At 39.2% G+C, this 25,408-nt stretch overlaps 1 protein-coding gene across 2 annotated transcripts in view; it reads left to right on the forward strand.

The window, feature by feature from the left end:
* LOC138072365 (lysozyme C, kidney isozyme) overlaps positions 1–25,408 on the forward strand; it is a 55,479-nt gene that overhangs the window by 24,703 nt on the left and 5,368 nt on the right. The window contains exons 2-3 of one of the 2 annotated variants that reach the window (XM_068963455.1): positions 5,478–5,587; positions 24,604–24,940. In XM_068963455.1, the coding sequence (XP_068819556.1) occupies positions 24,805–24,940 (136 nt within the window). In that variant the 5' untranslated portion in view covers positions 5,478–5,587; positions 24,604–24,804. The remainder of the gene's footprint in view (positions 1–5,477; positions 5,588–24,603; positions 24,941–25,408) is intronic. The other variant, XM_068963456.1, reaches the window with a different exon arrangement.

Raw genomic sequence — 25,408 nt, forward strand, 5'->3', positions numbered from 1 at the left:
AACCTCAGCTGGTAAAAAATCCACCTCCAATGTGGGAGACCTGGGTTGGGAAGATCTCCTGGAGAAGGAAATGGCTACCCACTCAAGTATTCTGGCCTGGAAAAGTTCATGGACTATATAGTTCATGGGGTCTCAAAGAACTGGACACAACTGAGTGACTTTCACTTTTACATTATAAAACCTAGGTGCTAAGCAAAGTGAAAACAAAGGAAGAAGTTATAAAAATGGAGAAAATACTGTAAAGAATAAACCATCTGTGGAAGTCTCTTAGAACTTGTTTACTTACCTGATAATGCTACAACCCAGGACCATTCTCTACCATACTTATTGAATTGCTTTCATTGGTTATACTGTGAAATTTTGCACCAATTATAAATTAATTTGGATTGAAACTATCTCTGTTAGGATGAAAAATCTCTTGGTACAAACAAATGATCGCTTCTAAATTTTAAAGTTAGATCACTTTTCAAAAAGAAGAAATCCCGATCTGATGGTAGAGGGAAGATCCAGCCTTTCTGGATGCTGAAGAGCTTTGTTGTGCAGAGCAGGTGGAAGGAACAGAAAGAGGAGTAGGACTTAGCAGCCATGTGATGACCTGGGCTGCTGGAGGACTCAGAGGGAGCCTGGAAGATTAAGAAGGACTGGATGGTGTGAGATAGAGAGCATATGACAAATATAAAATAATGCCCATGCTGCTGCTGCTGCTAAGTCACTTCAGTCGTGTCCGACTCTGTGCAGCCCCACAGACGGCAGCCCACCAGGCTCCCCCCATCCCTGGGATTCTCCAAGCAAGAACACTGAGTGGGTTGCCATTTCCTTCTCCGATGCATGCAAGTAAAAAATGAAAATGAAGTCGCTCAGTCATGTGCCCGACTCTTAGCGACCCCATGGACTGCAGCCCACCAAGCCTCTCTGTCCATGGAATTTTCCAGGCAAGAGTACTGGAGTGGGGTGCCATTGCTTTCTCCTATAATGCCCATAAACAACCCTATTTGTCATTTTGTTATATGTGCCACTTACTGACATGTTTTAATTAGGAGATTCACTTGCCAATAGTAAAATAATTCAGCTCAAACCATCATAGACAATCAGTGGGACCATGGGGGCAAACCAGCATAGGCCGCATGTTGCCTTTGCCGTCCTAGCTCCAGAGATGCCGCAGGATAAAAAAGAAAATCTAGGAAGACCTGAAGAACTAATGCAAAACTCATGAGAGGCCACTGAGAGAGTAATGTTGAATCACGTATATATGTATGGGGCTTAAGGTGGGGAAAGACTGGAGAAGGATGAGGCCAAAAGAGAAAAGGAATCAAACTAATTAAGAATATTCAAGATTTTATGGGGAAATATTTTAATCTCTAACAAAGCAGATAAAACAGGTTTTAATAATTGGGCAAATATACCATATTTAAAGATGGGAAGACTTCACGTTCAAAGTTAAAGATCAACCAAATTGCAAACTCAATGCTTTGCAAATCAAATTACTGTTAAGATACTTAGGGTATCCAAAATAACAAATTCTAAAATTCAGATAAAAGAATGGAGTTCAGAGTTGCCAAATCTGTGTCGATGAAGAAAATTAAAGGGGGGATGACTACACCAGATATTAAGGGATCCGATGAAAATATTATAACAAGAGTATGGACTAGCAAAGGAACAACTAGGTGAATTAAAACAGATAATTCAGCTGCAGAGCTGTGTGTGTACAGGAACTTTACGTATAAGTGAAGCAGCAAAGGCTAGGAGAATGAGGGAAGAGGAGAATGGTTGGAAATGGATTTAGGAAGATGTTTGGGGGCATGGCTGGGTAGGGCTTTATAGGGAATGGTGAAGATTTTAGTTTTTACTCACAGTGTGACAGGAAGCATGGAAGGGTATGAGTAGAGGAGTGTCGCAATCCCCCTTTTATCACTGGTCACTATCTGGAGAAGAAATGGTTAGGGAACAGTTGTGGGAGCAGGCAGACCAACTGGCAATTTTGCATTAGTGTGGTGAGAAATTGAAGTGGTTTGATTGAGGCAATAGTTGTGAAGAAGCAGTAAGACAGTATATTTTAAAGGTAGAGCTGACTTCATTTGTTGATGGACAAAAGCTGAATGAGAGAGAAAGAAATCAAGGATATCTCTATAGTCTTTGACCTAAGAAATAAAAAAATAGAATTGTTTTCTACTGAGATAAAACTGGAGGGTTGGGTGGGATTTTTTTTTATTTTAATTTTTTGGTGGGAGCAGAAATAAAAAGTTTCATATTGGGCATGTTGAGTTTGAGACAACGATTAGGCTACCAAGGGGGAGCTAGGTACTCATTTGGATGTACATATCTGGAATTTGGGACAATTTCATGACTAGAGGTACAACTGTGTGAGGTATCAGTATCTAATAATATTTGAAGCAGTGGGACCAGGTGAGATCACCAGGAGAACAATTATGGATAAAGAGGAAAGGTCAACAGTCTGAAAAAGGGGGCTCTTATACCTAGAAATAGGGAAGATAGAATGATGCAACCAAAAAGATAGGCAGCAGCTCGTGAGGTAAGAGAACCAAGGAAGAAAGGAAGAGAGGAGAGAAAGAAGAGAGATGGAAGTGTGGGGAGACAAGGAGGGAGTGTGGGATAGAGAGGGAAGGAAAGGAGAGGAAAGGAGGGAGAGAGGGAAAGAAAAGGAGGATGTCTTGGAAGCCTAGTTTCTCAAAACGGAGTGAGGTGTGTCACATACTATTGACGGTTTTGATAAAATGAAGACTGAGTTGACCTTTGGCTGTGACATCTGGAACTCATGGTGACTTTGAGTGGAATGATATTAATGGAGTGGTAAGGATAAAAGGATGATTGAACTGAATTCAGGAGGGGATGATGGGAGAAAACATTGTATGGGAAAGTAACTGGAAGGGAATGTTGTTAATCAGTGGATGTCTGGGGTCTTTCACAATCTGAGTGTCATGTTGTGTTCAGGAATGGCCAAGCCACATTTGAGAGGCCATCTTCCATGTGTTGCCTTGTATAAAGCTGAAGCTCCCAAGGAGCCCACATTTTTACAAGATAGCCACCTCCCAGTGAGCTGGTCAGAGAGTAGTGAGTGTGTTTATTAAGTTCTGGAATAGTGACCTCATTAAGGGTCCACAGTCCTAATGATGGACCTTCATTTTGTTCTCATATAGTAAGCCAGTGTCCTCATAGGGGACTTGGAGGGCATAATGAACTTTTACCAGAATTTGGTGTATATCTACTTAAAAAGAGCCTCTGTTTCTAACAATCCAAGCACTTGGCAAGGACACGAACTCTCACCATAACTCTAGCTAGCCTCACATATTGCCGTCACACTGGAGAAGTTCATTTGCCTCCAGGTACATGGGTTGGGAAGATCCCCTGGACTAGGAAATGGCAACCTACTCCAGTATTCTTGACTGAAAAATCCGTGGACAGAGGAGTGTGGTGGGCTACAGTCCAGGGGGTCTCAGAGTTGGACACAACTGAGGGACTGAGCATGCGTGCATGTATACTCCTTATATATTTATTTAGGATAATTTGTGAGTTAGCATATGGAATTAGAATCTTTTTGGAAAATCATGTAGGCAATTCTAGTAACAGAATTCTTTTGTAAAAGTGGAGAATTATACCTGAAAAGAACACAAATAATCGTTGCAAAATGTTGAATCCAACTCAACAAATCCTAATATCAAAGATGTGACATTTTCTCCAGTGAATTTAAAGAAACTAGACAGAGCACATATTCTGTACTTGTTCATGTTTTTAAAAAATGCTTTATTCACATCTTTCATTATAGCTTTCTTATCATACAGCTGACTACAAATACCATTCAACAACAGGTTCAAGTCATCCAGAAGTTGCTCCACTTTGTTGAATAAAGCCATAGCTAGTTTTCAGTTGATAAGAAAGTTAAAAATCACTCATAAGGTTTTCTATATTAACCATATTACACAACAGTCAACAATTGATCAGGGCTGTTATAGCTGAAATAAAGTCTCCAGTAATGGACTATTACTTGCTATCTGATTTGTTTCTTTACCAGTTAATTTTATACATATTTTTCCATTTTAAGTTTTAATAAAGTGTTTTGGATAAATATTAATTAGCTTTTCTCATTTTAGTATTTTTCCGAATGTTCCTGGATGAAAACAGCAGCTATTTTGATGATTCCTATGAAATATTTGCTATTTAATAATGCTGCTGTTCATTATGAACTCTGAAAGAAAATTCTTTTGCTTTAAAATCGTTTTTTTTTAATCCAGTTGAACTTCCTTTTAAAATTTATTTGGCTGTGATGTGTCTTAGTTGCTGCATCCAGGATCTTTAATTGTGGCACGCATGCTGTTAGCTGCAACATGCAGGCTCTAGTTCCTTGACTAGGGGTCAGACCTGGGCCTCCTGCATTGGAGCATGGAGTCTTAACCACTGCACCACCAGGGAAGTCACTTTTGCTTTAAAATCTTAATAGCCACAACGATTAGCACTTCAGAGTAATATTTAATGTTCTTTCTTGTTCCTGTTGAAAACTTTGGTCTAAGCGCATTTTTATTTATGTGTAAACCAAAAAACCTAAGAAGACATGAAAACAAATATAATGTGGTATTCCCTGTTGGATCCTGGAACAGAAAAAGAATGTTAGTGGGAAAACTAGTGGGATCAAATAAAGCCTAGAACTTAGTTAATAGTAATCTACTAATGTCTACATCTTACGTAGACAAAACTAAGAGAAAACTACATTTGCCAAAACTAGAACACTGACATTGGGAAAACTCAGTGACAGAATTGTCAGTACTACCTTTGCAACGTTTCTGTAAATATAGAAAAATGCTTTAAAGGCACAAAGGCAATGTAGTGGAGAAGGGATGGGCCTTTTAACAAGTGGTGCTGGGACAACTAGATGTCGGTATGCAAAAAAATGAACTTGAATCCACACTGCACACTACATACGGAAAATAACTCAAGATGGATTGTAGACCTAAATGAAACACCTAAAACAATAGAACTCCTCCAAGAAAAATAAGCAAAAATCTTGTGACTTGTTTGTTAGATACAACAGCAAAAGCATACTCAAGAAAAGGACAAATAAATAAATTGAACTTCAGTGTAATTTATAAAACTTTTGCTTTTAAAACGATGCTGCTAAGATAATGAAAATATTGGAATAAAATCTTTGCAAAGCACATATCTGATGAAGGAACGAGAGGAATCTTTTGAAGGTGAAGAATATGATCTTTTTTGACTGTGGTGATGGCCTCATGGGTGTATGCATATATAAAAACATATCAAATTGTATACTTTAAAGTGCGGTTTTTGTATGTTATTTATACCTCAATAAAACTGGTCAAACATTTCTTTTTTAAAAATGTCATTTATTTGTTTATTGGCTGAACCGGGTCTTGCTACGCTTGGGCTGTCTCTGGTTGTAGCGAGCACCGGCTACTCCGTAGTTGCCGAGCTCAGGCTGCTCACTAAGGTGGCTTCTCTTGTTGCAGAGCATGGGCTCCCAAAAATGTTTGCAGCCAGATTCTTTCTTCTCCTTTCCTCACACATCACAAAAGGAGAAGTAAAAGAAGGGGAATTTGGAGTGGAAAGAAATAGCAAGGTGAGTTGTTGGAAGTTAACACATCTCATTTTTGGAAATTTTACAAACATGAGCATCAATTTTACAAACAGGTTAGTATGTTTTAGGGCCCTCTTGGGGCCTTATGAAGAGCCTGTGCAAGTGAGGGGCCCAAAGTTTAAGCTTCATTAGTTTCATGGTAAATCTGCCTAATAATATGGCACATGAAAATGCAAAAAGATAATACAATGTAAAGTTTCCTCCAAGCATGTCCTTCCGTCACCAGTTCTCTTCCTTGGAGGCAATAGATATATTCTGTTTCCTGGGTCCTCCCTGAAATATTATGCATAGATAAGCTTTTTGTTCTGAAACATTTTGTCACCCCCCCCTCATTCTTTTCTTAGAAAATTTAGCCTGTTGTATACAATTTTTTGCACTCTGTTGTTTCTCTTAGATGCCTTTATTGAGATGGTTCACATACCATCAATTCACTCATTTAAAGTGTACACTTTAGTGGTTTTTAATGTATTCACAGATACATATACCTGTCACCAAAGTTGATTTCAGAACATTTTCATCACCTCAAAAAGAAAGGAAGTGTCCTTCAGCTATCACCTACTGACCCCTAACCCCAGCACTTGGCAGTCACCAATCTGCTTTCTGTCTCTGTGTACTTCCCTGGGATGAGCATTTTATGTGCATGGAATCATAGGTAGTCCTTGGTGACTGGCTTCTTTCACTTAGCATAATTTTTCAAAGTTCTTCTTGGACTGATCAGGACCTGTATCAGAATTTAGTAATTTGTGTCTTCTCTTGTACTCTTAGCCTACTAGAAGTTTATCAATTTTATTGATCTTTTCAAAGAGCCAGATTTTGGTTTTGTTGATTTTCTCTATTGTTTTCCTATTTTCAATTTCATTGCTGCTCTAATTTGTATTATTTCTTTTCTTGTGCATTTGGTTTGGCTTGAATTGTTCTTCTTTTTCTAGTTTCCTAAGGTAGAATATTAGGGGTTTTTTTTTTTAGTGTTTTTCTTTTTTTAATTTTACGTCTTCTTCTCTACTAATATATGTATTTAATGCTGTAAATTTCTCTGTAAGCACTATTTTCAGTGTATTTCATACATTTTCATAAGCTGTATTTCTATTTTCATTTAGTTTAAACAATTCTTTCATTTCTCTTGAGATTTCTTCTTTGACCCAAGTGATATTTAGAAGTATATGAATATTCATAGCAACTTTATTCTTAATAGCCAAAAACCATAAACTAGTAAGATTTCATTGAGTGGGTGAATGATTAAACAAACTGGTGTGTCCACACCATGGAATACTACTCAGTGATTTAGAAAAAGATGCAAACTATTGATACAAACAACATCTTAAGGAACCTCAAGGAAATTTGGATAGTTTACAGTTATTGGCTATTTAAGAATAAAGTTGCTATGAATATTCATATACAAGTTCTTATGTGGAAAGAAGACATTTCTCTAGGATAAATACCCAAAAGTAGATTGCTAGGTTGTATAATAAGTCCATTGTTAATTTTGACAGGATACTGTAGTTTTAATTAGCATCCGTCTAATGGATGATAATGTTAAAGTCTTTTCAGTTGTTTATTTGCCAGCTGTATACCTGTCCTTTTTGGAGGAATGTCTGTGAATTTTTGTCCATGCCCAGTTTTCTAATTAGATTATTATTTTTTAAATGTTGAGATTTGAAGGATCTTTATGTGTTTTAGACAAAAGAATTTTGATAAGTGATTTTCAGAATCTTCCCCTGGTCTCTAATTTGTCTTTTTATCCTTGTATAGGGTCTTTTTGCAGAGCAAAAGTTTATTTTGATGAGGGCCAATTTATCTGTTTTTTCCTTTTATGAATTATGCTTTTGGTGTCAAGCCTAAGAATTCTTTACCTAATTCTAGGTCTGAAAGATTTTCTCCTATGTTATTTTCTATAAGTTTTATAGTTTAAATTAAAATTTTGTTTTCAGTACAATTTTGCATAAAGTGTGAGTTTTTAGGTCAAGTTTTTTTTTTGTTTTTTTTTTTGCTGATGAATTTCAATTTCTCTAGTTCCATTTATTGAAAAGGCTGCCCATCCTCCATTTAGTCACTTTTGCTCTTTAGTCAAAAATTAACTGGGCATATTTGTAAGAGTCTGTTTCTGGGCTTTCTATTCTGTTCCATTGACCTACGTGTCTTATTTTCCCTTCAGTATTATGCTATCTTGATTACTGTGCTAAGTTTTTAATAGTGGTCTTTCCAGGTGGTATTTCTTATTATTTATTTTTCCTCAAACACTTCTAAAATCAACTAATAAATAGATGCCACGAAGGTAACAAATTTTCTGTTTTCTCTCACTCTTATTGTAGTATAAGATTCATCAACTATGATAAAATCTTCTTACCTCTGGGTTTGTGGTTTGTTGAGATCGTCAAGAGTGGTCTATGTAAATGCTATGGCATGTGATATATTAAAATAATAATTTGTTTTTCTTGTTTAGAGAGGAGAAAGAACTAAGAGGGTAGAAAAGGAGCTGTCATTTGGTTGTTTAAATTTTGCTGTAATCTTCATGGTGTGATTTCAACAAAGCTACAGGATGAACATTAGTACTCTCATTTTATAGAAGAAAAGATTGAGCTTCATAGAGTACAAATTATGAGCATAAGCACATACTTTATAAAGTATAACTTCATGAGAATGATCTTGGCAGGATCATAGAGATTAGTGCAGCTTTGTAATCTTTCCTCCTTTTTTTTTTTTTAAGATAGGTTACTTGGGCAAATATGTATAAAGCACTTGGAGCCAAGTTTATATCACTTATAGGAAATGTGGGCTCTGATAGTGCTAATTCAATCGTAGATAACCTCTTCATGGTAAGGTGAGGTTGAAAAGAAAGGATATTTATCCAGTACCTGAGTTACAGGTAGATAACTCAATAGAATTATAGCTACTTCTATATCCTGAAAGGTGGCCTGCCTTAGTGTTGGGCTTCACCATTCTGAGATGTTTTCCTAATTAAGATCCCACTTGGCCACATTAACAGGAAATTGTGTTCTATCTTCTTTATTAAACAATTCTTCCTTTGAAGTTCAAAGAATCCAAGGATACTTACTCAGTCCACGGTATCTATAGTTACTCTAACTTCATCCTGAAACTGGACATCCCAGACAGCTCAAGAAAATGACCTGTTGATCGTAAAGCTGCTGTTACTATTGCTAAGCCTCAGTCCTTCTCCAGAAGAAGTTAGTGGGCTTTACCTTTCACCAGCCTGGAGATAGTTGCTGCTGCAGCATGTGGGAATCCCTGTTCCGGGGGAAGAGTTTTTCTTCTCTGTTGCCAGGATGCTGGTGCATAGTGACCCATGTTGTTGTTCAGATTCTCAGTCATGTCTGACCCTTTGTGACCCCCTGGACTGCAGCATGCCAGACTTCTCTGTCCTTCACTATCTCCCGGAGTTTGTTCAAACTCATGTCATCCAACCATCGCATCCTCTGTCATTCCCTTCTCCGCCTGCCCTCAGTGTTTTCCAACATCAGGGTCTTTTTCAATAAGTCAGTTCTTTGCATTACATGGCCAAAATATTGGAGCGTCAGCTTCAGCATCAGTCCTTCCAGTGACTATTCAGGACTGATTTCCTTTAGGATGGACTGATTTGATCTCCTTGCAGACCGAAGGACTCTGAAGAGTCTTCTCCAGTATAACAGTTCAAATGCATCAATTCTTCATTGCTCAGCCTTCTTTATGGTCCAACTCTCACTTCCATACATGACTGCTGGAAAAACCTTAGCTTTGATTAGACAGACCTTTGTTGGCAAAGTGATGTCTCTGCTTTTTAAAACACTGCCTAGGTTTGTCATAACTTTTCTTCCAAGAAACAAACATCTTTTAATTTCATGGCTGCAGTCACCATCTGCAGTGATTTTGGAGCCCAAGAAAATAAAATCTGTCAGTGTTTCCATGCTCCGCCCCCCCCGCCCCCGTCCCCATCTATTTGCCATGAAATGATGGGACTGGATGCTATGATCTTAGTTGTTTGAATGTTGACTTTTAAGCAACTTTTTCTCTCTCCTTTTTCAACTTCATTAAGAGGCTCTTTAGTTCCTCTTTGCTTTCTGGCATTAGGGTGGTGTCATCTGCATATCTGAGGTTATTAATATTTCTTCTGGCAATCTTGATTCCAGCTTGAGCTGCATCCAGCCCAGCATTTCACATGATGTGCTCCGCATATAAGTTAAATAAGCAGGATGACAATATACAGCCTTGACATACTCCTTTCCCATTTTTGAACCAGTCCATTGTTCCATGTCCAGTTCTGACTGTTGCTTCTCGGCCTGTATACGGGTTTCTCAGGAGATAGGTAAGGTGGTCTAGTATACCCATCTCTTTAAGAATTTTCCACAGTTTGTTGTGATCCACACAATCAAAGGCTTTAGTGTGCTCAATGAAGCAGAAGTAGATGTTCTGGAATTTCCTTGCTTTTTCTATGATCCTACGGATGTTACCAACTTGATCTCTTGCTCCTCTGCTTTTTCTACATCTAGTTTGTACATCTGAAATCGCTTGACTCACATCTTGTCGAAGCCTAGCTTAAATGATTTTGAGCATTACCTTGCCAGCATGTGAAATGAGTACAGTTGTACTGTAGTTTGAACATTCTTTAGCACTGCCCTTCTTTGAAATTGGGATGAAAACTGACCTTTTCCAGTCCTGTGGCCACTGCTGTGTTTTCCAAATTTGCTGCCATATTGAGAGCAGAACTTTAAAGCATCATCTTTTAGGACTTTAGATAGCTCAGATGGAATTCCATCACTGCCACTAGCTTTATTTGTAGTAATGCTTCCTAAGACCCACTTGACTTCACACTCCAGCATGTCTGGCTCTGGGTGAGTGATCACACCATTGTGGTTATATGGGTCATTGAGACCTTTTTTGTACAGTGCATTTATCTACAATGATAAAGTTGATGTATATATAATCCCATCAAACTTTGGTTTACAAAAATGACATTTCATCCCAAAGACTGCGTAATTTTTTTCTCAGGAAAGTGGCAACAGTAGGGTAGGGTATCTTATGGGGTCATTCCTTTCCCCTGCAAAGTAGACCACAATTCAAAAAAGTCTGAAGATCATGGTCTTTATCACCATCTTGGCTTTAACTCCTGCCTTCCTTCTCCAAATACATACACATTATCACTATAGTCTGGACTACCAAGAAGGGATCTTTTTTGCACACAAAAATAGAATTGTTTCATATCTCTTGCTTGAAATATTTCAATTTCAACATTACCTTCAGCAGTGATTATTAACAATTTTATGTGCTTTTCCCTTTAAGAATAATTGAATAATAATTAAAGTTTTTAACTTTCTTCAGAGAAAAACATACTATACACATTCAGACAATATAATCTTATACAACTCAGGAGGTTTTGCAACACCCCTGAAGCCCATCCACAGATCTAGGAATCCTCATCCAGCCTATACAATTTATGTATTGAATCTCCTTTGAATAGCATAAAAGGTCTTTTGCCTACCTAGCCAAATTCTTCACTTCCACTCCCCACTTCAAAGGAGATTTCCAGAACATACTATGTTCTCTCTTATACTTTTTTTTAAAAAAAATCTATGGTTTTTCCTGTGGTCATGTATGGATGTGAGAGTTGGACTGTGAAGAAAGCTGAGCGCCGAAGAATTGATGCTTTTGAACTGTGGTGTTGGAGAAGACTCTTGAGAGTCCCTTGGACTGCAAGGAGATCCAACCAGTCCATTCTAAAGGAGATCAGTCCTGGGTGTTCTTTGGAAGGAATGATGCTGAAGCTGAAATGCCAGTACTTTAGCCACCTCATGCGAAGAGTTGACTCATTGTAAAAGACTCTGATGCTGGGAGGGATTGGGGACAGGAGGAGAAGGGGATGACAGAGGATGAGATGGCTGGATGGCATCACCGATTTGATGGATGTGAGTTTGAGTGAACTCCGGGAGTTGGTGATGGACAGGGAGGCCTGGCGTGCTGCAATTCATGGGGTCGCAAAGAGTCGGACATGACTGAGCGACTGAACTAAACTGAACTGAACTGAAACTTTTAATTTTAGAATAGTTTGAGATTTACATAAAAATTACTAAGATAACACATAGATTCTGTATGCAGAGTTTATCATTCCATATTCTTACAGTATTTCTCATTTACTATTAATAAGTGACTCTTTAATTGAAAATCCTTTTGAATCAGCAGTCAAGGAAATTATTTTCCAAAATAAATGTATAAAGCACTGATACTAGCCCTCATAATCTCTGGTTCAGCTCATGTGAGACAGTGTGAAAAATGATGCTGTGTTTGTGAGTTCACTTCCTATTTAACAGAGTTGGAAATAGACCACTCACATGCCAGCAACCAGCCACCTTACAGAGGTATGATATTGACTTGAGGTGAGGTGTTGGGGTGAAATAATTTGTGGCTGCATCTTCATTTAGAGTGATGTCAAAGAGAGAACAGAAGCATCTTCAATTCAGTGTGTACAGATAAATTGCTGTTAATATGAAGTTGAGCATATTATCTTATTTGCTTCTTAAGAGGAGAAATAAAATATTTGTTTGTCAAGAAAGGGAAAAAAAATACGATCCAGGTACATTACCTTATTCCCATATTTCCAACTATTTCTTCTCTTCTCAGCATTTTGTAATGTTACCAGAGCTAATTTACAGATTGAAATCACTGCGTTTTAGTTCAGTGAAAGAACTTTAATGATATGCAGTTGATTTGGCACAAATAAAAAGATCGAACCTTAAACTCAAAAGTCATACTTAACAGAGAAATGAAATCAGAATACTCTTCTAGAAAGAGCAAACGAAAATAGGAACATTCCCATCTCTTTGTCAACAAGATTATGTTTTATCACATGTTTGAAAAATCAGTTACTTATTTCATTACAATTTCTCAATGATGAATGCCCAATTTTTGTGTAAATTGAGGAAGGATTTTTGTAACCTGACCCATGTGGGAAGGGAAATATCTGTTCATAATGTGAAAAAGGGAAGTGAACTCTAAAGTTATAATTTCATTGAATCTGAAAGTTTAAATGTACTTTGTAAATAGTACAAAGAAAGTATGCACAAAGAAATAAAAAACTTTCCACAATTATCAGTTGTACTCACATTAAGAAAATTGATTTTTAGGGGCTTCTCTGGTGGTCCAGTGGTTAAAAATCTACCTGCCAATGCAGGGCACATGGGTTTGATCCCTGGTCCAGGAAGATCCCATGTGCCACCTGGCAGATAACCCCAGTGCCACACCGCTGAGATCGTGTTCTAGAGCCTGGGAGCCGCAGCTGTTGGAGCCAGAGTGCCTAGAGCAGTGCTGTGCAACAAGGGAAGCCACGGGAATGAGAGGCCCAAGCACTAGAGAGCAGCCCCCACTCGTCGCAGCTAGAGAAAGCCCACCTGTGGCAATTAAGACCCATGCAGCCAAAAATAAATAAGTAACATCTCTGTTTAACAAAAAAAGAATACTGATTTTGAAATAGTCTCTGATTGTTTAACGGCATTGCCTGGAGTTAGATTAACCTCTTAGATGAAAATCACACTTAAAACACATAAAATGGATTTGTATAATTATATTGGGAACTAAAATCAGCAAGAGGTAGACAAAGAAGTTATAGTGTGTTGTGAGAGAATTTCTTCCCTTTCACTTGAACTTCAAGGTAACGAGGTAAACTGAAAAGACCATGGACCTGACCTGAATCTAACTCCCAGCTCCCCCACTCACTATCTGTATGTCTTGGGGCAGGACTTTTCTCCTCTGGGAGACATAGTTTTTCATTTGTAAAATGGACATAATACCTATCTTTAAGACCCCTGAAAGAATTATAAATAATGTTTATTAAGTGGCTAACACATTGCAAGCATTTGAGTAAAAAAAAAGCTAGCATTATATACCTTTCCTTTTATCCCTGTGTCTCAAAATAGTCTCCAATCTTGACTATTCAAACCTCCTAAATATCTCTTGAATTCTCCTAGTTCTATTATCCACTTCCCACTTCATCTGCCATCTGAATTACTCGTATAGTTTTCTAGCAGCAGTCCCTGAATGCAATCGAGAGTGTTAATTTACTTTGTTTTAAGATTTTGATCCAGTTACCTTCCAGTTTAATACTCATGAATACTTTCCATTGTCTTTGGGATTAATTGCTGAACTTTACTGTTTCGGGGATTAAGCTTTTAGGTCTGGTTCTGCTCACCCCCCAGCGTTGTCTTTGACACCAGCACCTATTATTTCTTCCATTGTCCGCACAGCACGTTGAGGAGACAGCAGGAACAAAGATGAAAGAGTGATGCATGGCAAGGGTGAAGAATGGTAGAGTCTCCTCTGTGATTAGCAGTAAAGCACCTGGCAGATGACTAGGCTGGTACTGTTTTAGGCTTAAAGATCAATTCATGGGTCAGTAAGTTGTGGCTCTGTGCGAGACCACAATAACTTTTATAGCACAGTATTGACACCACAGTAGAAATAATTTCTCTTGTGTATATTAAGTAGTAGTATTTTTTCTCAGTATGAACAGATTGTTGTTTTTTAGTCGCTATGTTGTGTCTGATTCCTTTGTGACCCTAAGGACTGTAGCCTGCAAGGCATCTCTGTCCATGGGATTTCCCAAGCCAGAATACTGGAGTAGGTTGCAATTTCCTTCTCCAGGAGATTTTCCTGACCCAGGGATCAAACTCACGTCTCCTGCTTGGCAGGCAGATTCTTTATCTCTGAGCCACCTGGAAAGCCCATGAACTGAGTATCTGACTCAAAACACAAAAACACCAAGACTACATAGTAAATTAAGTACAAAAGTTAGATGATTTCTGGAGTTTGGGTGGTGTTATGAGATGCAGGAAAGCATCTTGCTTGTTCGATCTGTTTTGCAAAGAGCGGGAACTGAAATTACAGAGACATTGAGAGCTAAAAGAACAGAAAGTGATCACTAATCCTCGAAAAAGACACACTGGTTTGGATTAGGCAAACCCAAATCATTTACCATTTTTCAATGACCCAAGAACCTGGCCAACAAAATGCCAGCTTTGGATTAGGGTGAAGCACTGCCCTGAGTCAGGGAATGTCCCCACAGAGAGCCACTCTGACCTGTGGCTAGGATGCTGGACTTGCTGGGAGCAGCTGGATGCTGGTCCTGTTTCACAGGGCTATTACACAGCTCCATTAGAAATTACTCCATCTTCAGCTTTCAGCATCTGGGCTCCCTGGGAGAGTCCAGCTGTGTCCCTTACCCCACATGCCAGCCCTCCCATCTCCCCTGCCTCTTCCAAATTCTCCTAGCAGCCATGCTGCCACAGCAGAGATGAGACTAGGTCCTCTGCACCCCTGAGCCAAACTACACAAGGACAGTGTCAGCTGGCTAATGAGAGGAGCTGCCCTGACCACGGAATGGCACTGCTTCATAGCAAGTGACTATTTACAATCTTTGACAAAACTCATTCCAATGCCTCTTTTCATTAATACGGTCTTTTTTTTTTTTTTACCAGTGTCAGTTATTAATACTTCCTGAGGTTATGCTATTTTCATATAGTTTTTCATGTCCTTCATATATTGACACAAATAGATTTTAATTTAGAAAAGGGAGAGACATCATTTTGCCAACAAAGTTTTATGTAGTCAAAGCTGTGGTTTTTCCAGTAGTTATGTATGGATGTGAGAGCTGGACCATAAAGAAAGCTGAGTGCCTAAGAACTGATGCTTTCGAATAGTGGTATTGAAGAAGACTCTTGAGAGTCCCTTGGACTGCAAGGAGATCAAACCAGTCAGTCCTCAAGGAAATCAGTGCTGAATATTCATTGGAAGGACTGATGCTGAAGCTGACGCTCCAATACTTTGGCCACCTGATGCGAAAAGCTGATTCATTGAAAAAGACCCTGATGCTGGGAAAGATTGAGGGTAGGAGGAGAAGGGGCCAATAGAGGATGAGATGGTTGAATGGCATCATCAACTCAATGGACATGAGTTTGAGCAAGCTCCAGGAGATAATGAAGGACAGGGAAGCCTGGCATGCTGCAGTCCATGGGGTTGCAAAGAGTCAGACACCACTGAGTGACTGAATGACAAGAAAATAAAAACCAGATTGCAGGAACAACAACAGCAAAAAAGTGATGGGATAGATTATAGTGAAACAAGATTATCAAGACAGAGAGGTCTGAGTCACTGAAAATTAAAAACACCGTGGCTTACCTCCAGGGTCAGTGGTGACCAAAATCATTAAATCGAAGAGCCATTTTCAGGAAAGTAGTTTCATCTCTAGGGCTCTCAAGAACCATCTCACTTCCCACTCTGCAGTCACATTCAGAGAAGGTAAGTCTAGGTCAAATAGTGCAGAGGGTCTAAATTTGCTATACTATAAATGGGTGCAAGAACCATCACTTTGCTTTATTTTTCTAAATCTAACAAAATTTGTCTCTAAGCCCCATTTCCCCAAAAGATGGTGTTGTAAAACTTCTTTAGCTTATCCCCTGCCCAGGAGCTTACAAGCATCTCAAGAAAGGACAAAGCCCAGAAAACTTGAGGAAGACCTTAGAGTTTCAGTCCATCACTGAGATGTTCATATGATGGTAATTAGCCAGGCTGACATGGTTCACTCGAAGGCAGAAGCTCTTTCTCGAAGCTTCGTTGAGGGACTTGTCTGGTGGTCCAGTGGCTAAGACTCTGTGCTCCCAATGCAGGGGGCCTGGGTTCAATCCCTGGTCAATGAACTAGATCCTACATGCTGCAACTAAGAGTTCACATTGCTGCAGCTGAGACCCAGCACAACCAAATAAATAAATATTTTTTAAAAAAGCTTTATTGATTCCCAAGGGAGAGCAATTCATGTTCACTTTCCCAGCAGCTGCATGCCATCCAAGAGACCTCTTACCACTGCTCTGGGACCCCCACGGAGTGGGATGCAGGGCCCTGCCACTTCTCAAGCCTGTTACCACTGTCATCTCAGATCTGGCCAAATTTGCCTCCTCAAGTACCCAGGCCTCAGGAAATGTTTCTTCCTGCTTTATCCTCCTTCAATAATATAATCTCCCAAATGAAGGCCTGGATGGGACAGTGTTCCAGGAGCTTGGCAACTTATCTCTTATTCCAAGACATATAAATTCTATTCTTATAAGAGTATTTTTCAGTCTTTTAAGAAAGTTAATGATACAATAAAAATGATCCTAAACAAAACAGGATTGTTCTGACATATTCTCTCATGTTTCTTTTTCTATAGCTTATATGCCATTTTAATGCATCTCATGAAGTTCATTGAAAATTAATATTTAACTCCTTTCTATTGAAGCTTAAGAGACCACTGATCTGGGTACAGATGAGCTGCATGAAAGAAGGATAAATTTAAAGTTAATTGGCAGACTATTTCTACCAATATGGGTGAGTTCATATACACAGAGGAATGTTGAGGACTTCAAAAAAATCATTCTTTTTTTAGTGATTCTGCACACTCCTCTCTGTATGTGTAATTATTTATTATTTTGCTAATTATAAAAGTAATATATGCTGAAAGAACAAAACTTGGAAAATGCCAAAATATACAAGTTGAATAAAATTCTGAAGAGTGTCAGTATAAACATTCTGGTGTGTATCTTTTAGTCCTTTTTCTTACATAAGACGTTTTAAAGTTTTTTTTAATCATAAAATACATACGCACATTTTTTAAAGTCAAATGAGGTGTTATAAGTTAAATGCTGAAAGATAGCCCTAAACTTTCTTATCCAATTCCCAACACTAGAGGCAATGTCTTTCAACTTCTTAGGTATTTTTAGCTTCTTTAGTTCTATTTTATTATTATGGCCATATATGTCAAGAGTATGATTATTCTATTCATTTTTTATTTTCAATCATGGGTATTTTCTACTGATTTCCGCCAAGGAAGATGAAGATTTAGCTCTCTGGACTCCCCATGTCTTGTTCCCCTTTACAAGCATGTACAAACTCTCACAGATGAGTATACTATGATCGTATAATTTGGTTGTATATCTTCTTTTCTTGTGTTTTAGTTTTCTTGGAATTGACAATTGCCTTACTTTTTGTTTGCATAGTCTTCCATTTACTTATTCATGTATTAATTCATCGCCCTAGATCTCAGTCAGAGTTGTCAAACTCCTTTCAATAGTTTCAAACATTCCAGGACATTTTTTTTTTTTAAGCTTGTCTATTACACACATTTGTAGTAGGGTTTTTAAAATTAGTCAACTAACGTTTATTTTTTGTTGTGCTGGGTCTTTGCTGCTGCACGTGGACTTCCTCTAGTTGCAGTGGGTGGGGAGCTACTCTTTATTGTGGTGCCTGGGCTTCTCACTGTGCTGGCTTCTGTTGCAGAGTACAGGCTCTAGGTACCTGGGCTTCGGTAGTTGCCGCTGGCAGGCTCAGGAGTAGTGGCGCCCGGGCTGAGTTGCTCCGGCATGTGGAATCTTCCCAGTTGGAGATCGAACCCGCATGCCCGCTGTTGGCAGGAGGATTGTTATCCCCTGCACCCCTAGGGAAGCCTTCCAGGACTTCTTTAACTTGGCTTTCCCCCAGGGAGTCCTTAGGGTTACTGTTCCCTTCATCTCAATAATTTCCCTTCTCCTTTCTCCTGTATTAAAATCCTGTTTACTAGAACCCTTATCTTTTATCTTATTTGCTCTTTTAAATTTTTATATCTTTATTTATTGGCTGTGCTGTGTGGACGCCACAGGATCTTAGTTCTCCAACCAGGAATTGAACCCAGACCACAACAGTGAAAGCGCCAAGTCCTATCCATAGGACTACCAGGGAATTTCCAGGAATATATCACTTCGTGATTTTTAAAGACATATGCCCTTTCATAGTACAATTTTTTTAAGTGGTAAAAACAACATGTTATTAACAAACCCAAATACCTTTAGTTTCTCTGTAATAAGAGGTGAAAAGCATATAAACTTAAACATGTGTTTGGCAATTAATATTTCACTATTTTATTTGGAAATGAACTAGATATCAATGAATATCATTTAAAGTTAATGTTACAAAAAGATTTTGAAAACTATTTTTAAGCAGACACATTTTATTAATGATACCTGCAAAATTCATTTACGAACATTTCTACCACTTATATCTATTTAATTCATGTGTACTTAACAATTATGCTTGAGTCGCCATGAAAATTTAATGATATTAAAAATTAACCATCATTTTATGTTATTTTTCTTGTTGACAAACTAGGCAAGTAGCAAAACTTACAGAAGTAAAGAATCTAATAATTTAAAGATGACTTTTTTCTCTACCATATTGACATACATTAAGGAAATAATTTCTATTGTAAATTTAGTTCTTGAGTAGAATTTATAATTTTATAATTTCAAGCACAAAGTAGAGACAACATAAACTTATTTGACTAGTCTTAGTTTAAATAAGTGCTTGTATTGTCTTTAAGCCAGTTAAATAGAGGTCTTTCACAAGTTTTTACAAATACTATCCAGAGGAATAAAAATATCACACATACATAACATACATACGTAGATATACATGGATATATAGATAGAGACTGATGCAAACTGTGATCTCATAGCTTTCATTTAAAAATTTTAGCCACATATCCAGTACAGTAGTACAAAAACTTTCTAGCTTATAGAAGACCTAAATGGGATTTTTGGCAGATAGAACAAGTTAAATTTACCCACTCAGGTGGCTAAAGCCTTTTGCCAATATTTGTGGAAAAGACTATTAAGAATTTTACTTGTCTTGAATGAATAATCTTGTGGAGGCTATGGACAAAATTTGGGGCAAGGGAGCTTATGAAAATATCAAACGGTTTGTTTTCTTAAAAAACTATCTCTCATATTTGTTTGTTTCCGGTCCTGTAATTGCTTCAGCAATATGTGAACCATGAACTTCCAGATGTTCAAGCTGGTTTTAGAAAAGGCAGAGGAACCAGAGATCAAATTGCCAACATCTGCTGGATCATGGAAAAAGCAAGAGAGTTCCAGAAAAACATCTATTTGTTCTTTATTGACTATGCCAAAGCCTTTGACTGTGTGGATCACAACAAACTGTGGAGAATTCTTCAAGAGATGGGCATACCAGACCACCTAACCTGCCTCTTGAGAAACCTGTGTGCAGGTCAGGAAGCAACAGTTAGAACTGGACAGGGAACAACAGACTGGTTCTAAATAGGAAAAAGAAGTACATCAAGGCTGTATATTGTCACCCTGCTTATTTAACTTATATGCAGAGCACATCATGAGAAACGCTGGGCTGGAGGAAGCACAAGCTGGAATCAAGATTGCCGGGAGAAATATCAATAACATCAGATATGCAGAAGAAACCACCCTTATGGCAGAAAGTGAAGAACTAAAGAGTCTCTTGATGAAAGTGAAAGAGGAGAGTGAAAAAGTTTTCTTAAAGCTCAACATTCAGAAAACGAAGATCATGGCATCTGGTCCCATCGCTTCATGGCAAATAGACGGGGAAACAGTGGAAACCGTGGCTGATTTTATTTTTCTGGGCTCCAAAATCACTGCAGATGGTGACTGCAGCCATGAAATTAAAAGATGCTTACTCTTTGGAAAGAAAGTTATGACCAACCTAGACAGCATATTCAAAAGCAGAGACATTACTTTGCCAACAAAGATCTGTCTAGTCAAGGCTATGGTTTTTCAGTGGTCATGTATGGATGTAATTGTTGGACTGTGAAGAAGGCTGAGTGCTGAAGAATTGATGCTTTTGAACTGTGGTGCTGGAGAAGACTCTTGAGAGTCCCTTGGACTGCAAGGAGATCCAAGCAGTCCATCCTAAAGGAGGTCAGTCCTGAGTGTTCATTGGAAAGACTGATGTTGAGGCTGAAACTCCAATACTTTGGCCACCTGATGCGAAGAGCTGACTCATTTGAAAAGACCCTGATGCTGGGAGGGATTGGGGGCAGGAGGAGAAGGGGACGACAGAGGATGAGATGGTTGGATGGCATCACCAACTCAATAGACATGGGTTTGGGTGGACTCCGGGAGTTGGTGATGGACAGGGAGGCCTGGAGTGCTGTGGTTCATGGGGCGGCAGAGTCAGACACAACTGAGTGACTGAATTGAACTGAATTGCTTTAGCAACAAGGATCTCTTTGGGTGCTTACATTTCAAAGATACAGTAAGATCAATATTTCCAAGGGTCAGAGAAGGGACTGTAGGTCTTATATGAGATGGAACTCAAGGGTATATTTGCCCTTATCAGAAACCTAAGGTCATTATTATTACATTTTCCCTTTGTTTAACAGGAGGATAGGAGAACTCAACAATGTTGACATTTTTTTGGTAGTGCAGGCCCAAAATATGGGATGTCTGGACCTGGTGGGGTTGGCTTTACAAAGTAAAGGACAATAAATCAAACCTTCATGTGCCTTTTCTGGACCTTTGTCAAAGCTATTTCCTGGCTATCAATATTTCTGTAAGTTTTATACGTGCTTGAGTGCCAGCTGTAGCTCTTGACAGTCCTCTGATGTTCCCCTCCTAACCTTGTTGAGAAAGTTAAGGAAGTGTTTTGTTTTTCTTTCACACAGTCGCTCAGTCATGTCTGACTTTGCAATCCTGTGAACTGTAACCCACGAGGCTCCTCTTGTGTCCATGGGATTTTCCAGGCATAAATACTGGAGTGAGTAGCCATTTCCTTCTCTAAGGGATCTTCCTGACCCAGGGTCCCCCTCATTGGCAGGCAGATTTTTTACCATTGAGCCATCAGGAAAACCCTGTACCTTCTGTATCTATTTCTATCTTTTCTCTCTTTCTTTCCTTTTTTTTTTTTTTCTCAATTTGATCTTCCCATTGGTACCTGTAGGACACTTGTTTAAGATGAGAGCTATCTTAAAAGTCCTTTTAGGTGTAAAAGTTCAAGTCTTCAATAGATCTATTCCAACTGTGAGTCTGAGCCAGTGAGCCTTTTTCATGGCTTAAAACCAATATTAGGGCTTACAAGAGCTTAAAACTAATATTAGAGCTTATACTATTAGGACGCAAGAGCTGTCCCTTAAGAAACGTAGGCCTCTCAAGATGCAGAGCCACTCCAGAGAAAGCCTAAGAAACAAAGACCTTCCTTGTCTCAGGTGACAAAGAAAGCTCTATGTCCTGCAAAGTGGGACACCTTACATAACTGACCTCCTAACCTATGCTACCAGAAAGGTGATACTGAGAGGAGAATTTTTCCTTCACAAACCAGGCAGCAAAGGTAGAGGCCCTAAAGGCCTCTTATGACCTGAGACACTTCATTAAGACAAATTTCCCTGACAGCCAGCATGGTTGGACAAAGAGAATATTGCCTGTCCCCTTCATGTCTTCGGCTGCTAGCTGGCTGGCTGGCTAACTGCTGATGCAAGCCTGACAACCTGCACCCCGCCAACCCCACAAAGGGAGTATTCTCACTGGTGACAAAGCCAAGTTCTCAGAAGAGAAAACAAAACAAATGGAGATTCTCATCTTATGGTTTTTCGTCCTTATGACAGACGACAAAGGAAAACGTAACTCTTCCTGCGAGGCTAAGAGTCAGTAACCATAGGGGCTGATTAACAAAAACAGATTCACGAGAATCACAATTCAAGGTCTGTTTTCACAAATGTTTTTCTTCTGCCACTGTGAATTGGGAAAGGAAGGGAAAAGGAGAAAGTTTTATCCTCCTCTCTTGTCTGTGCACTACAGAGAAAGAGCTGGGAGACTGACATGGTAAGAATCTGTACCTTCTGCTGGTCTGCTGTCTGTTATCCCATATTTCAATTGCAGTCGCCAGGGAGAATGGAGTGTTCTAGCCTTTCACGGTCCCATCCTCCTCACCAGAAACTGTACAGGGGGAAATGTTTGTTTCCTTTCACTATTTTAGGTTTTTGGCTGGGACTCTGTAACAAAAAGACAGCTTAACAAGAGAAAAGGAAATGAGTATATTAACATGTACATCTCATATATACTTATGAGAGATGAAAGTGGTGAGTAACTCAAAGAGGTGTCTAGGACTTGGACTTACAGATCATCTTAACCAAAGAACAATATATTTTTAGGGGAACTACAAGACAGAGGCAAAGAGTACTGGGCTTCCAAGGGCAGCAAATAGTGGTACAATAAATACATCAGAAACTAATGGAAAATAATAGCTAGTCAGTATAGGTTGTTTTCCAGAGTTCTCTAGTCCTGACTTGGGCCTAATATGTGTCTAGGGATGTTGATGATTAATTCTTGCACAAATTTATGTGCTGCTTTCAGGAAAATAGGGGGGAGAACAGAGAACTTTTCTTGGATCTTCTTCTTCTGCATTGCCTTCAGCTCAAAATTTTTGTGTCAAAGGGGAAGATTCTTGGGGTGGCATATTCTGTTTTTTTTGGGTTTTTTTGCTGTAAAATTCCCTTGCTTTACAATGACTCTTTATGCTCTAACATGAAAACGTGAAGTAAGGCTTTGTCAGAAAGGAATTCAGTTCAGTTCAATTCAGTTGCTCAGTCATGTCCGACTCTTCGCGACACCATGAATCGCACTCCAGGGCTCCTTGTCCATCACCAACTCCCAGAGTTCACTCAAACTCATGTCCATCGAGTCAGTGATGCCATCCAGCCATCTCATCCTCTGTCGTCCCCTTCTCCTCCTGCTCCCAATCCCTCCCAGCATCAGAGTCTTTTCCAATGAGTCAACTCTTCTCATGAGGTGGCCAAAGTACTGGAGTTTCAGCTTTAGCATCATTCCTTCCAAAGAACACCCAGGGCTGATCTCCTTTAGAGTGAACTGGTTGGATCTCCTTGCAGTCCAAGGGACTCTCAAAAGTCTTCTCCAACACCACAGTTCAAAAGCATCAATTCTTCAGTGCTCAGCTTTCTTCACAGTCCAACTCTCACATCCATACATGACCACTGGAAAAACCATAGCCTTGACTAGATGGACTTTTGTTGGCAAAGTAATGTCTCTGCTTTTGAATATGCTATGTTGGTTGGTCATAACTTTTCTTCCAAGGAGTAAGCGTCTTTTAATTTCAGGGCTGCAGTCACCATCTGCAGTGATTTTGGAGCCCCAAAAATAAATTCTGACACTGTTTCCACTGTTTCCCCATCCATTTGCCATGAAGTGATGGGACTGGATGCCATGATCTTCATTTTCTGAATGTTGAACTTTAAGCCAACTTTTTCACTCTCCTCTTTTACTTACATCAAGAGGCTTTTTCGTTCCTCTTCACTTTCTGCCATAAGGGTGGTGTTATCTGCATATCTGAGGTTATTGATATTTCTCCCGGCAATCTTGATTCCAGCTTGTGCTTCCTCCAGCCCAGCGTTTCTCATGATGTGCTCTGCATATAAGTTAAATAAGCAGGGTGACAATATACAGCCTTGACGTACTCCTTTTCCTATTTGGAGCCAGTCTGTTGTTCCCTGTCCAGTTCTAACTGTTGCTTCCTGACCTGCACACAGGTTTCTCAAGAGGCAGGTTAGGTGGTCTGGTATGCCCATCTCTTGAAGAATTCTCCACAGTTTGTTGTGATCCACACAGTCAAAGGCTTTGGCATAGTCAATAAAGCAGAACTAGATGTTTTTCTGGAACTCTCTTGCTTTTTCCATGATCCAGTGGATGTTGGCAATTTGATCTCTGGTTCCTCTGCCTTTTCTAAAACCAGCTTGAACATCTGGAAGTTCACAGTTCATGGAGTTAAGAATGTTATTTGCACGAGGCTTACTTCTAATAGTGAAACATTGATTTATAAATTAAGAATTTACAAGAGTAACCAAGAAGTTAGGAATGGAATTTGGCCGAACAACATAGTGTTGTACTATATACCTATCTGAACAACAGGCAATGTTCTTTTGTGGAAAGTGTATATAAAATAATCTTAAAGGAAAAAGATGAAGGCAACATACAGAAGGCACATAAAGCAACTTAATGAAGAAAAATGTAATGAAAGATTGGAATTCATTTTCAGTTGAGTCAAATGTTCATTCAGGTTTTTTTTATACTTGCTCAAATTCATAATAAAATAGGAAAAAGTTCCGCTTTTGGCAATAGTGCTAATCCCAATTAGTCCTGAGCAATGTCTTTAAGTAATGTCATTTCACTATTTTCTTGCAGATTAATTCTTAGGACGTCAGAATGTCCCTCTTCAAACATAAGAAAGAAAATTTTAAAGTTAGTGAACCAATCAACATTTCCTGTTTTCCACGTCTCAGAGGGTGGAGCTCCCAAACCAGTCGCATAAGAAGGAAGTGAAAAGATGTTAAAAAGCAGGGCCAGCTCCCCTGGTCAGCCTGGAGGTCTGGCTTCTCAGTCAACATGAAGGCTCTCCTTATTCTGGGGCTTCTCCTCCTTTCGGTCGCTGTCCAAGGCAAGGTCTTTGAGAGATGTGAGCTTGCCAGAACTCTGAAAAGATTTGGAATGGATGGCTTTAGGGGAATCAGCCTGGCAAACTGTAAGTTAACTCTTTTTCATCCTTTCAAATAGTTAGCTAGGTGTAGAACAGATACTAATAGAGGATGAACCAAAAGAAAGGGTCTTTGAGTGAATGTTTTTTTCTTTCTTGGAGGGTTTACACACTTCAGTTCAGTTCAGTTCAGTCGCTCAGTCGTGTCCGACTCTGCGACCTCATGAACCACAGCACACCAGGCCTCCCTGTCCATCACCAACTTCCGGAGTCCACCCAAACCCATGTCCACTGAGTTGGTGATGCCATCCAAGCATCTCATCCTCTGTCGTCCCCTTCTCCTCCTGCCTTCAATCTTTCCCAGCATCAGGGTCTTTTCCAATGAGCCAACTCTTCACATCAGGTGGCCAAAAGATTGGAGTTTCAGCTTCAGCATCAGTCCTTCCAAAGAACACCCAGGACTGATCTCCTTTAGGATGGACTGGTTGGATCTCCTTGCACTCCAAGGGACTCTCA

The sequence above is a fragment of the Capricornis sumatraensis genome, unplaced genomic scaffold (genome assembly GCF_032405125.1).
Source record: "Capricornis sumatraensis isolate serow.1 unplaced genomic scaffold, serow.2 scaffold13, whole genome shotgun sequence".
In the NCBI taxonomy this organism is placed as follows: domain Eukaryota; kingdom Metazoa; phylum Chordata; class Mammalia; order Artiodactyla; family Bovidae; genus Capricornis; species Capricornis sumatraensis.